The 14,632-nt window shown below is 46.3% G+C and overlaps 1 protein-coding gene across 3 annotated transcripts in view; it reads left to right on the top strand.

The window, feature by feature from the left end:
* TOPBP1 (DNA topoisomerase II binding protein 1) overlaps nt 1–14,632 on the top strand; it is a 248,317-nt gene that overhangs the window by 20,846 nt on the left and 212,839 nt on the right. For all 3 annotated transcript variants that reach the window (XM_029589328.1, XM_029589327.1, XM_029589329.1), the window contains exon 6: nt 10,536–10,729. In XM_029589328.1, the coding sequence (XP_029445188.1) occupies nt 10,536–10,729 (194 nt within the window). The remainder of the gene's footprint in view (nt 1–10,535; nt 10,730–14,632) is intronic.

Raw genomic sequence — 14,632 nt, 5'->3', positions numbered from 1 at the left:
TGCTCCGGGCGAGCCTCCGCTGGGTACAACAGTTACTGACTTCCCGAGACCTTCTGCCTTAGGAATTGGCACAGGCGGAGCGCTTGGAGGCGGCGGTTGTATATGGGGCTGATGCCTTGTATGATTTTCTGCGTACTTCCTCCAGGACCCATGGTGTCAGCAGTTTCAGCCAGGAGGCTCCTGTGGCTACGCAACTGGTCGGCCAATGTCTCTTCCAAAGCCCAGTTGAGTGCTTTCCCTTTCAAGGGGAAGTTTCTCTTTGGCAAAGACTTGGAGCGCTGGCATGTCGCAAGACTGGTCTTATTCCTTTCGGGGCCGTAGACCCTCTCGCAACGGGGTCAGTTCTGCGTCGCTTGGAGCCAAGTCCACGCAATGAAATGCAGTCGGTTCATTCCTCAGTTCCTCTAGTAGAGGGACGACTGTCCGGTTTTTATGAGGAATGGGTCAAGATAACCTCCAATCAGTGGGTTCTAAACATCATAGAACACGGCTACACATTAGAAGTTGCTTGGCCTCTCCAAGACCTTTTTATAGTCTCCCCTTGCGGCTCTCACATGAAAGAACAGATTGTTCGACAAACCCTCGACCGACTGAACTGCCTGGGGTCCATAGTTCTCATCCCCCAGGTGGAGTGGATGATGGGACGCTACTACATCTATTTCGTGGTCCCGAAGAAGAAGGGGTCCTTCTGGCCGATCCTGGACCTGAAGAAGGTGAACAGGGCCTTCAGAGTTCCACATTTCCAGATGGAGACCCTGCACTTGGTCATTGCGGCGGTCCGCAGCGGCGAGTTCTTGGCTTCCCTGGATTTAACGGAAGTATATTTCCACATAGCCATCCACAGGGATCACCAGAAGTTTCTTCGGTTCATGATCCTCGGCATGCATTTCCAGTTTTGTGTCCTGCCATTCGGTCTGGCTACGGCGCCTCGCACGTTCACCGAGGTAATGGTAGTCATGATAGCAGCTCTCAGGAGGGAGGGGGTACTGATTCACCCATATTTGGATGACTAGCTCATCCGAGCGAAGTCGAGAGTCCTCTGCAAAACAGCGGTCACCAAAGTCGTGAGTCTTCTATAATCACTCAGATGGGTCATCAATCAGGCCAAGAGCAGCCTTCTCCTGTCTCAGGTGCTGGACTTCTTGGGAGCCAGGTTTGACACCTGTGTGGGGAAAGTGTTCTTCCAGTTGGACCGGATCAACAAATCGATGCAGGTGGTTCGTCGTCTCTTGTCGCTTCCTCTCTCCAAGGACTGGGACTATTTGCAGGTCCTCTGTTCCATGGCGTCCACCCTGCAGTTGGTCCCATGGGCATTTGCTCACATGAGATCGTTACAGAGAGTGTTACTCTCCCGTTGGGATCTGAAGTTGGAAGAGTTTCAGGTCCCCTTACCACTCACGGAGTCCGCCTGATCCAGTCTTGGCTGGTGGCTTGTTCTGGAAGACTTGAGTCGCAGAGTGGGCCTCGAAGTTCCTCAGTGGGTGATAGTAACCATGGATGCAGTCTCTCAGTCCCGATCAGTCCAGGGCGAGTGGTCGTCTGAGGAGGCGAGCTGGTCCCATCAATCGCCTGGAAACAACAGCAGTTCGTTTGGCGCTATGGCACTTTCTACCACTGGTACAGAACCGAGCTGTCAGAATCCTGTCCAAAAATGGAACGACAGTGGCCTACATCAACCGTCAAGGCAGCATCAAAAGTCGGCCAGTAGCCTCCGAAGCAGAGCAACTAATGGCCTGGGTGGAAGGGCATCTTGCCCTTCTGGCTGCGTCACACATTGCTGGAACCAACAATGTGCAAGCGGATTTCCTGAGTCGACAGAGGATCAGTCCCGGAGAGTGGGAACTTTCCGACAAAGAAATGGACCTCGTCTCTAAGAGATGGGCTGGACTTGATGGCAACTCAAAGAAATGCCAAAGCTCCTCACTTTTTCAGTCGCAGAAGGGAACACGGAGTGGAAGGGGTTGACGCACTGGTACTTCCGTGGGTGACCAAGGTACTTCTATATGTTTTCCCTCCATAGCCTTTGATCGACAAGATTATCCAATGGTTAGAGATCCACCCAGGGAAAATAATGCTGGTGGCCCTGGAGTGACCTCGACGACTGCGGTTCACAGACCTGGTCAATCTCATGGTGGACGGTCCCCTGAGACTCTGTCATCTTCCAAATCTGCTTCGTCAAGGCCCTAAATTTTTCGACCAAGCAGATTGCTTTTGTCTAGTGGCCTGACTTTTGAAAGGCGGCAATTGAGGAAAAAAGGTTATCCGTAGGATGCGATTACTACTACTCTGCATGCGCTAAAGACCTCTACCTCGTTGACTTGCATCAGGGTAAGAGGGTCTTCGAATTGTGGTGTCGCGAGCAGGGCGTTCTCCCCTGTCAGTCCTTTATGCCATGATACATAAAGACAATATTATATTCAACATTAACAGCTAGTTATTTGATAGTGTAAGTCAAAGAGTTGTCCTTAAATTCCCTTTAGGTCTAAGTTGCGGCTTTGGGGTGTCTCATAAGCAAGGTTCATGGTAGGGTTCTGACGTCGCATCTGGATGTGTTGCATTTTCTCTGGGGGGCGAAGCATTTGAATCCTCTGGTCCGAGCCGTTTGTCTGTCCTGGAGCCTTAATTTGGTGCTTAGGGTCTTGTGTGACGCCCCTTTTGAACCCCTTAAACAGGCCACTTTAAAGGACCTCACATTGAAGACAGTATTTTTGGTGGCAATCTGCTTGGCTCGGAGGATGTCTGAGATCCAAGCCCTTTCTTGTAGGAAGCCTTTTTTGGATTTCCGATTCATAGAAACATAGAAACATAGAAACATAGAAATGACGGCAGAAGAAGACCAAACGGCCCATCCAGTCTGCCCAGCAAGCTTCCCTCATTTCTTCTCCCATACTTATCTGCTTCTCTTAGCTCTTGGTTCTAATTCCCTTCCACCCCCGCCATTAATGTAGAGAGCGGTGGAGGAGCTGCATCCAAGTGAAATATCTAGCTTGATTAGTTAGAGGTAGTAGGAGTAGTAACCGCCGCAATAAGCAAGCTACACCCATGCTTATTTGTTTTTACCCAGATTATGTTATACAGCCCTTATTGGTTGTTTATCTTCTCCCCTGCTGTTGAAGCAGAGAGCTATGCTGGATATGCATCGAAAGTGAAGTATCAGGCACATTTGGTTTGGGGTAGTAACCGCCGTGACAAGCCAGCTACTCCCTGCTTTGTGAGTGTGAATCCTTTTTTCTTCTCCCCTGCCGTTGAAGTTATGCTGGATATGCGTGAAGTATCAGTTTTTCTTTTCCCCTGCCGTTGAAGCAGAGAGCTATGCTGGAAATTCGTGATGTATCAGTCTTTCTCCGATGCCGTTGAAGTAGAGAGCCATGCTGGATATGCGTCGAGAGTGAAGTATCAGGTACATTTGGTTTGGGGTAGTAACCGCCGTAACAAGCCAGCTACTCCCCGCTTTGTGAGTGCGAACCCTTTTTTCTTCTCCCCTGCCTTTTAAGCAGAGAGCTCTGCTGGATGTGTGAAGTAACAGTTTTTCTTTTCCCCTGCTGTTGAAGCAGAGAACTATGCTGGATATGCATTGAAAGTGAAGTATAAGAATGGAGTGATCAAGCTAGTTGAAAGGCATCAGGAATAGAGGAAGGTGGAGGTAGTAATCTGGATATTTGGTTTGGGGTAGTAACCGCCGTAACAAGCCAGCTACTCCCGTCATTGTGAGTGCAAATCCTTTTTTCCACATTTCCTCATGCTGTTGAATCTTAGAGTGATGTTGGAGTCACAGTAACCATGTGTATGTTTATTGACTAAGGGTATTGTCTCCAGGCAGTAGCCATCATTCTGGCGAGTCACCCACTCTTCATTGGCGGCCTCTTGACTTTATGGATCCACAGTGTTTATCCCACGCCCCTTTGAAGTCCTTCACAGTTCTGGTCTTCACCACTTCCTCCGGAAGGGCATTCCAGGCATCCACCACCCTCTCCGTGAAGAAATACTTCCTGACATTGGTTCTGAATCTTCCTCCCTGGAGCTTCAAATCGTGACCCCTGGTTCTGCTGATTTTTTTCTTATGGTAAAGGTTTGTCGTTGCCTTTGGATCATTAAAACCTTTCAAGTATCTGAAAGTCTGTATCATATCACCTCTGCTCCTCCTTTCCTCCAGGGTGTACATATTTAGATTCTTCAATCTCTCCTCGTACGTCATGCGATGAAGATCCTCCACCTTCCTGGTCGCCCTTCTCTGTACCGCTTCCATCTTGTCTTTGTCTTTTTGTAGATACGGTCTCCAGAACTGAACACAGTACTCCAGGTGAGGCCTCACCAAGGACCTGTACAAGGGAATAATCACTTCCCTTTTCTTACTCGATATTCCTCTCTCTATGCAGCCCAGCATTCTTCTGGCTTTTGCTATCGCCTTGTCGCATTGTTTCGCAGACTTCATATCATTAGACACTATCACCCCAAGGTCCCTCTCCTGCTCCGTGCACGTCAGCCTTTCCCCCCCCATCGAATACAGTTCATTCGGATTTCCGCTCCCCATATGCATGACTTTGCACTTCTTGGCATTGAATCTCAGCTGCCATATCTTCGACCACTCTTCCAGTTTCCTTAGATCCCGTCTCATTCTCTCCACTCCTTCCGGCGTGTCCACTCTGTTGCAGATCTTAGTGTCATCCGCAAAAAGACAAACCTTACCTTCTATCCCGTCCGCAATGTCGCTCACAAAGATATTGAACAGGACCGGTCCCAACACCGATCCTTGCGGTACACCGCTTAAAACCGCTCTCTCTTCAGAGAAGGTTCCGTTTACCATCACACATTGTCTTCTGTCCGTCAACCAATTTGCAATCCAGGTCACCACCTTGTCACTCACTCCCAAGCTTCTCGTTTTATTCACCAGTCTCCTGTGCGGAACCGTATCAAAAGCTTTGCTGAAATCCAAGTATATGACATCGAGCGCTCTTCCTTGGTCCAATTCCTTGGTTACCCAGTCAAAAAGTCAATCAGATTTGTCTGACAGGATCTTCCCCTGGTGAATCCATGTTGCCTCTGGTCCATCAATTCTCCGGACTGTAGATAGTTCACTATTCTCTCTTTCAGCAGAGACTCCATTACTTTTCCCACCACCGAAGTGAGGCTAACCGGCCTGTAGTTGCCAGCCTCCTCCCTGTTCCCACTCTTGTGAAGCGGGACCACCACCGCTCTTCTCCAGTCTCTCGGCACCACTCCCGTTTCTAGGGATCTATTGAACAGGTCACACAGCGGACCCGCCAGAACATCTCTGAGCTCCCTCAATATCCTTGGATGAATCCCATCAGGCCCCATGGCTTTGTCCACTTTCAGGTTCTTTAGCTCTTCCCACACATTTTCTACTGTAAAAGGATTTTCATCTATTCCACTTCCCTCCACGTTCTTGTTGTGTAGAGATGGTCCTTCTCCAGGGTCTTCTTTAGTGAACACAGAGCTGAAGTATTCGTTTAATATTTCTGCCATTTCTTCGTCTGTCTCCACACATTGATCATTACCACCTTTCAATTTCACTATACCACTTTGGACCTTTCTCTTTTCGCTGATGTATCTGAAAAATGTTTTGTCACCATTTTTTATCTCCTTGGCAATCCTCTCTTCTGCTTGATTTTTTGCCAACTTGATTGTTTTCTTCGTCTCCCTCAGTTGATACAAATATTCTTCTTTGTGCTCCTCCCTTTGGGATCCTTTATATTTCTTGAATGCTGTTCTTTTAGCTTTAATTTTGTCAGCCACCTCCTTTGAGAACCAGATAGGTTTCAATTTTCTTTTGCTTTTCTTTATGTTTTCTAACATATAGAGCAGTTGCCTTGGTGATTGCTCCTTTTAGATTGGTCCACTGCTGATCCACATCTCTCTCGTTCTCCCATCCTTTAAGTTCTTCCTCCAGGTACTTTCCCATTTCCTCAAAGTCTGTGTTTTTGAACTGTAAAACTCGGGTCTTTGTGGTTCTTTTCCCTATTCTATTAGTGATATTAAACCATACCGTTCGATGATCACTGCTGCTGAGGTGGGCGCCCACCTGGACATCTGAGACATTATCTGCATTATTGAGCAATAAGTCGAGTATAGCACCTTCTCTCGTGGGTTCCAACACCATTTGTTTGAACAAAGATACTTGCATGGCATCCATTATTGCTCTACTATTTTTAGTTTCTGCAGAGGGGATTTTCCAGTCTACATCTGGCATATTAAAGTCACCCACGATCACCACTTCTCCCTTCTTACCTATCTTATGGATGTCTTCAATCAGATCTCTGTCCAGCTCTTCCTTTTGGTTTGGAGGCCTGTAAACCACTCCAATATAAATGGACACTCCGTCATCTTTTTTTAGGTCGACCCATAGAGCTTCTTCTTTACCCCAACTTCCTTGTAGCTCAGATGCTTGGATGTTGTTTCTGACATAAAGAGCCACACCTCCCCCTTTTCTATCCTCTCTGTCCTTCCTTAACAAGTTATAGCCTGGTATTGTTGTATCCCATTCATGAGATTCTGTGAACCATGTTTCTGTGATAGCAACAATGTCCAATTCTGCCTCAGCCATTAGGGCCTGCAGATCTGGGATTTTATTTCCCAAACTATGAGCATTTGTGGTCATAGCCTTCCAGGTACTCTCTTTAAGGTTATTGCTTTTCCTGGACTCCTTATGAGATATTAGTTGAGATTTGTTATTCACTTTACTCTTTCTGTTTGTAGTTGTGCCACTGTTGACAGAGTTATCCATCTCAATTAGATTTTTCTTTTGGTTATGGATCTTGAAATACTGTATGCATTGTGTTTTTTCTCTCTTTTCTGGTAATACTGCAATGTTTTTTTCAAGAACTTCCTCAGTTTTTAATATAGAGAGGGCTTGTTCTTTTTGCATTTGGTACATTGTGTGTCTCCTTATCACAGGTCTAATTCTACCAGAGCCCACTGTAATCCTGGATTGTAAAGAATTTCTTAATGACCTGTTTGAGTGGGAGGGTGTACCTGTTGGCTGCTCATCTGTCAAGAATGGATGACTTTGGGTCCTACCTGAGCGTAATGGATCTCCTTTTCTTGACTCCTGGTTTTTCCGTGATATTGGGGAATTATTATCTGTGTAATGCAATGTGGGTGTAATACTTTTAATTGAAGCTAATTGAGCTTTTATCTCAGTCAGCTCCATTTTCAAGGAAGAGAGTTGTGCACAAATTGGGCAAGCTCTAAGTTTCCAGATGCTTTCCCTCAGAATAAAGGCTCTACAGCAGTTACATTGGATAGTCCTCATCTTGGTAGTTTGTGATTTGTATTTCCTTGACTGTTACCAATGTACTAATTTATCTCGCTGCCAATGGGAAGTTAGGCAGTCTTTATTAGAAAACAAGCCCCAGGGGTGGGTGGGTAGAGGGGTAGGGAGGGAGGGAGTCAAACAGTTTAGCCTGGGACAAGCTGGGTAAAGTAGGGCACTTCTGGACTGTTGCCTTTGCTTTTGGTCAATTGTTTTAAAAAACAGTCTTTATGCCCCAATTTATAGTTTGAACCGATTTTTTGTGCCAACTAACTCCAAGGGAGAGTTTAAAAGGTGTTTTAAAAGCTGGAGAGCTGTCTACTTGGAGGTTTCTTTTTTTGGTTTTTTTTTTTTTTCCTTCTAGCTTTATTCAAACAGCAAATCAACTTACTATAAAGAAATGAAACACAGACTATAAAGAAAATTAAAAACAGACAGGAATAATCACAGAACCTTTCTACAGTAATAGTAATTACTTTCTACAGTAATAGTAATAACTATAAAGAAATGAAACAGACTAAGAAAACTAAAACCCACAGGAATAATCACAGAACCTTGCAATAATCAAAAACCTTGCAATAATCAAAAATATACTTAGCCACAATGCAGAGTTCACAATGTAATATACACGTCCACCAGGAGAAAAACCCTCCAACTTGTGCTCAGGAACACAATGGCTCCCCTCCTCTACGAATACCTTGCTCAAGGTCTGGGACACACCCAATTCAGTTAGATTACGTCACTTCTGGACTGTTGCCTTTGCTTTTGGTCAATTGTTTTAAAAAACAGTCTTTATGCCCCAATTTATAGTTTGAACCGATTTTTTGTGCCAACTAACTCCAAGGGAGAGTTTAAAAGGTGTTTTAAAAGCTGGAGAGCTGTCTACTTGGAGGTTTCTTTTTTTGGTTTTTTTTTTTTTTTTTCCTTCTAGCTTTATTCAAACAGCAAATCAACTTACTATAAAGAAATGAAACACAGACTATAAAGAAAATTAAAAACAGACAGGAATAATCACAGAACCTTTCTACAGTAATAGTAATTACTTTCTACAGTAATAGTAATAACTATAAAGAAATGAAACAGACTAAGAAAACTAAAACCCACAGGAATAATCACAGAACCTTGCAATAATCAAAAACCTTGCAATAATCAAAAATATACTTAGCCACAATGCAGAGTTCACAATGTAATATACACGTCCACCAGGAGAAAAACCCTCCAACTTGTCTCTCTTAGGATGGTTCCATCCTTTTTACCAAAGGTGGTCTTGGCCTTCCACTTAAGCCAATCGGTGGATCTTCTGGCCTTTTCTCATATCACTTCAGAAGTACCTCATGTTAGGGAGTTGAAGCGCCTGGATGTCAGAAGGGTTTTGTTGCACTATCTGGAGGTCACAAATTCTTTCTGGGTTTCGGATCATCTGTTCATTTTGTGGAGCAGTGCTAAGAAGGGTCACAAAGTGTCCAAGGCAGCCATTGCCTGATGGTTGAAAGAGGCTATTTCTTCTGCTTACATTTGTCACAGCTGGCCTATTCATAATGAGTTGAAAGCACACTCGATACGATCTCAAGCTGCTTTGTGGGCCCAGTGCCAGTTGGTCTCCCCGCAAGAAATCTGCAGGGCGGCGACATGGAAGACTCTACACCCTTTTGCTCAACTTTACCATTTGGATGTTCAGGCTCCGGATGTCAGCAACTTTGGGAGCAGTGTCATTCGAGCGGGACTTTCAACGTCCCACCCTGTATAGGAAAGCTTTGGTACATCCCAGCAGTCTGGACTGATCTGGGTATGTACAGGGAAAGGAAAATTGGTTCTTAACTACTAATTTTCGTTCCTGTAGTACCACTGATCAGTCCAGACGCCCTCCCTTTAAGGGGGTTTTCACTCAATTTTTCTTGAGAGTCCACTCTGATAATCGTTTTTGCTGAAGAAGGCTACAGGTTTCTTCTTATTCTGGGTTTGGCATTTTTTTTGCCAGTTCTTGTTTATTTTGACAGTTCTCTGTTTTGTCCTTTGCTTGATCTGCTGTAATTCTCGTTTTCTGCTTTGGTAATGTTCATACTGAAGAGATGCAGGTGGCACACCAGGTTAAAAGGGGGTGCTCTTGAAGCTTTTCTCTGTCTCCATCTGCTGGAAGGGAGGCAAAACCCAGCAGTCTGGACTGATCCGTGTTACTACAGGAACGAAAATTAGCGGGTAAGAACCAATTTTCCTATTGCTTTCCGATCATTTATAAATATATTGAAAAGCACTGGTCCAAGTACAGATCCCTGAGGCACTCCACTGTTTACCCTTTTCCACTGAGAAAATTGACCATTTAATCTTGCTCTCTATTTTCTGTCTTTCAACCAGTTTGTAATCCACGAAAGGACATCTCCTCCTATCCCATGACTTTTTAGTTTTCTTAGAAGCCTCTCATGAGGGACTTTGTCAAATGCCTTCTGAAAATCCAAATACACTACATCTACCGGTTCACCTTTATCCACATGTTTATTAACCCCTTCAAAAAAAAAAAAAGAATCAGATTTGTGAGACAAGACTTCCCTTGGGTAAATCCATGTTGACTGTGTTCTATTAAACCATGTCTTTCTATATGCTCTGTGATTTTGATCTTTAGAATCGTTTCCACTATAGTTCCCGGCACTGAAGTCAGACTCACTGGTCTATAATTTCCTGGATTGCCCTTTTTAAATATTGGTGTTACATTGGCCACCCTCCAGTCTTCAGGTACAATGGATGATTTTAATGGTGCGTTACAAATTTTAACTAATAGATCTGAAATTTCATTTTTTAGTTCCTTCAGAACCCTAGGATGCATACCATCTGGTCCAGGTGATTTGCTATTCTTTAGTTTGTCAATCCGGCCTACTTCATCTTCCAGGTTCTTAGTGATTTGGTTCAGTTCATCTGACTCATCATCCTTGAAAACCATCTCTGGAACTGGTATCTGTCCAACATAGACTTCAGTAGTCTATGCGTCCCCCAACATGGTCCAGTGTTTCACCCGGAGGTTGTGTCAGAAGGGATGAAACAGGCAGCAACTCAAAAACATTAACACACTGGTAATGCAGTCAGAATTTCTGAGAATAAATATATTGCTTTGCATCAGCAAGATAACTATCCTCACTAATAAGGTTCCTCAGAGAAATAACTTAATAAAAACACGCTTGCATATTAGGCAGAAATTCCTAATGATAGCTTTGTAGTATATATGAGCCTGTGATGGAGCAGCCTTGACATATTTGATCTCCTTTTTCTTCTACAGTATCATTAGTAGCACAGACTTAAGCATGGAAGAATACCTCTGTCCTTTGTTTCGTGGTTGCACCATCTGTGTGACAGGTGTAAGCAGTCTGGCCAGGAAGGAAATTCAGCGCCTCACTTCAGAGAACGGAGGTCAATACACAGGGCAGCTCAAGATGAATGAATGCACTCACCTCATTGTTCAAGATCCAAAAGGTAAATGAGCATCTTATTAATGAAGCCAGGGCAATACTAACACAGCAACACAGCAATATTATATTCCTCTTTATTCAGTCAGAACAGCCTGGATGAATGGGTTATGCAAACCAACCAGCAGATGGAAATAGAGAACAGGCTCGCTGATGTCACGCCTTATATACCTCTGTGCTGACTCCAGCCTACCAGAATTTTCTGTCTCCAGCAGATGGTGGACGAGCTTCCTGGCTGGAAGCAAAGGCCTGGTTAGGCTGGGTGAACAGAAAAATTCTGGTGTGCAGCTCCTGAGGTAATAGATGAATTCTCCCTCTCTCAGTTGAGCATGACTCTAAACCAAAGAGGGTGTCTGTGTGGTTGGCAGCTCCTGAGGTGACTGCTTCAGGCTCTCTCTCCCTCAGTGGAGAGCACCACTGGAGACCAGAGGGCTACCGGTATGAGTGCTTACTTCCTTCTCTCTCCGCCCCGCCCCCCTTTCATTCTACTCTTTTTGTGTATTCAGAGCCAATTCAGGTCTAAAGCTTTGTGCTCCCTTCTCCAGTGGTGAACTCCAGGACCAAAGGGGTTCCAGCAGGACTGATAAAAAAGCTTTCCCACTCTCTTCCTGTGTTCCTTGTTCTCGGGATTTGGTTTTTGTTTCCCATTTAAAGTTTTAAACCTGTTTCTGGCTGCAGCAGTAAAGTCTAAAAAAAACCCAAAAAAAAACCCACAAAGGGGAATGCTGGCTAGTCAGTGGCCAGAGGTTCGTGGCAACCGTAGAACAGGACTGCCCTCTGTTTGGGCAGTAGTTGAAACCTGCATGTGTGCCTGATTTTGGGCATTTTGGTCTGCAGGCAGTGCTTGAAGGGAAGTGATGGCACGAGGGAATGCAAATCCCGTGCTGTGCGCAGCATGCGGCCTTAACGGGGACTGCCTTTGAAGATTGGCTCTGAATGCTGCCAGGGGATGGAGTGGGGTGGGTAAGACTTCCTAGCCTTTCAGCGAGGGTTCTGCCACCATCAATGCCCTGTTTGTGTTTTTCACCAGGCTTTGGATAATGATTCAGTGCACCAGTGACCATTTTGAAATCGTACGAAAACGGCAGGCGCTGGTCAGCGATTTAGTGCTGTCCAAGGTGCTCCTTTATAAATGTGTTGGGGGCATGTCATTCAGTGGCGAGCATGATGGTGGCACAAGCAGAATGTCGAACAGAGCCGTGCCCTGCTCAGCGTCTAGTCTGAGGAAAGTAGTAGATATTGCCAGGATTGCTGCGAGACATCTGCAGGGTGATCACTGACTGAGACCCCCCATGTATAGGTGACACTTTCCCACCAGATGCCAAGTTTCAGAGGGGATTCCGGTGTCCATTTTATTGCAGTGGAGCACTGATGGGAGGGGGGGGGGGGTATGGCTGCCCTGTCTTGAGCCGGAGAGGTGAATTTTCAGATTTCACAGTGGCTTCCACATCCACAGCAGCTGCTATAACAATAGGGCAGCCTCATTCCATACTGGATGCTTCTTCCTGGCACCGGGCAACAATTTTACAGAAAATTGCCAAAGTCTGCAAGCCTTTATAGGGGCAGGGTGCAGTGGCAGGACCTGCCTCTGATCCTTAATACCACTGGATTCGAATGCACTCAGGGTAAGATATGGGCCAGCATGGAGGAGGAAGAGTTTTCAGCTTCAGAGACTTTTTTTGGGGGGACGGACGGTCAGACAGACAAAAACAAAGCAGCTATCGAGGACTGTCAGCAAGTCTTTTCAGAGCAATGGAGCTGCTCCAGTTAAGCAATTTCAGCAGGGCAAGCCTCCAGGGAATGTTAGTATCGGGGAGCATTTTTGAGTTAGCCAGACTGCCTCTCTCTGCCGTGTGGTGCATTTAAGATGGTGCCTGCGGCTCATCGCAGGAGGAAAACGCTACTCTATTCTGCCTGCAGCCTTTGGTTAGTGCAGGCAAGACATGCTCAGCGACTGTGTTGGGAGTGACCCACAGCCTGGGGGGATGGAGTGCCAGTCAAATGAGTTTATGCAGCCCAGGGTCTCTGGGTAAGTGCCTTCTGCCTCCCCCCCCCCCCCCCCCCCCCCGCAGTGGAAGAAAATCCAGCAGCTATTTTAGAAAGCGGCTCTGGTCAGGAAGATGGATCTCCCCTTCTTTTGAACTTCGACAGGAGTCAGAGGGTGACTCTTCTCGCCCAGTCTTGTCTAGATTCTCAGTCCTAGGGGTGGCTATCACCTCCCTCTCCAGGGTAGTAGAATTTTTTAAGGGGTTACAGGCCTTTTGTAGAGCCAGGAGATTTCTGGGGTTAGGGAATCTCCCTCAACTTCAGGACCTTCCCAAGGGGTGAATCAGGCTCGTCGGGAGCTAGTTCTGGAGGAAAGGGGGGGAAGAGGATTTCCTAGATGATTTTAGTTCCTGTTCATTCCCCAGATCAATCCAGACTCCTGGGTTTTGCCTCTCTGCCAGCAGATTGGGACAGAGCAGAACAGCTTTACTGACACTGCTACTTAACCTAGTGTGCCACCTGCAGTCCATCAGTATTGCTCTGTCTCCAGCAGATGGCAAAGGTTTAAAAAAAAAAAAGATGAGGAAGATGGATTTCTTTCAGGAGCTTCTTCCTAGGGGTTTGTTAGGTCCCTGGGGGGGGGGGGCATCCTCCCTGGTTGAGGTGGATGAGCAGGGGGTTGGTGACCCTTGATGCTGGCTTGTCCCTGGACAATGAGGGACTTTCTATTAGCTAGTGGTCCAGTTCTCTTGGTCCCCCGGAGAGCCCTCTGAAACTAGCAGCTGCTCTCCAGCATTCAGGAAAGTATCTTTTGTTACAAAAACAAAGAAACAACCTGATTATTTTACACAGCAGCTTGGAGAGGCTTTCTCGACTTTGGCTGGCTCGATGTGTGATCGGTGATCACACCAGACACAGGTGAGAGCCAGAAGTAGCTGGGGGGTCCCGACGTTGACGAGACTGCTGCGGCGAGCAACTAGGAGGCAGCGCATGTGGGATGCTGGCCAAGGATCGAGGCAAGATTTTCTGCTCGAGCCAGGGATAGGTGTGCTCGTGTCATCCATGCAAATTTGTGCATATTGCGTCTCTGGGGGAGAAGGCAGCTATTCTGTTGCAGGCTCTGTTTTCAGCATTTAACAGTGCAGACTTCGTTTCAGTGCTTAAAAGGCCTTTGAGATCATCGGGAGCCACCACAGATCCTTTAACGTGAGAGCAGGAATGGCAGCACCGGTGGCTCCCTGGGAGGCAAGGGATTCCTCCACAGAGCCTATCTGGTTAGAAAAGGAGCAGGGAAGAAGCATCCTCGAGCCCAGGGTCAGCTGCAAGGTGACTCGAGTCCTGCAAGAAGACATTGCCCAACATCTAGAGGGTGATCGGTTTGGCTGGGCAGTGAGGGGGCCCCTGGAGGAGTCTGAGGACTCTGAAAGCAATGATGTTCCGCCAAATTGGTCTTCGGGGATGGAAGCCCCTTAGGTCTTTTTGAATCCGGATCTGGAGGAGGTGCTGGTGACCGAAGGGGACAACTCTAAGGTGGTCTGGTGGTTTCATAGGGAAGAGTTTTGGCTCTTGATTCCAGATGTGCTTAAACAGCTAGGCATCAAACTTCCCCAGGTGGAGTCAGACCAGGAAGGGTTGTACCCTGTCATGTTTGGCTTGAGAGGTTCAGCTAAGGCTTTTCCCTTCCACAAGTCAAAAAACAGCTGGTCATCAGCTCTGATACCGTGGTGAGGTTGTACCCTTTACCGGAGGAGACACTTGAGCTTTTGATGCTTCTGAAGGTAGATGTTTCGGTCTCGGTGGTGACCAAGAAAATCACCATTCCAGTGACAGGGTCCGCTGCGCTGAAAGATGTGCAGGATTGGAAGCTGGAAGTTTTTGAGGTTTCTGCTTTGGGTATCCGGGCTGCAGTTTGCAGCAGTTTTAT

This window comes from Rhinatrema bivittatum, chromosome 2 (assembly GCF_901001135.1).
Source record: "Rhinatrema bivittatum chromosome 2, aRhiBiv1.1, whole genome shotgun sequence".
In the NCBI taxonomy this organism is placed as follows: domain Eukaryota; kingdom Metazoa; phylum Chordata; class Amphibia; order Gymnophiona; family Rhinatrematidae; genus Rhinatrema; species Rhinatrema bivittatum.
This window is presented reverse-complemented; position numbering and strand designations above follow the sequence as displayed.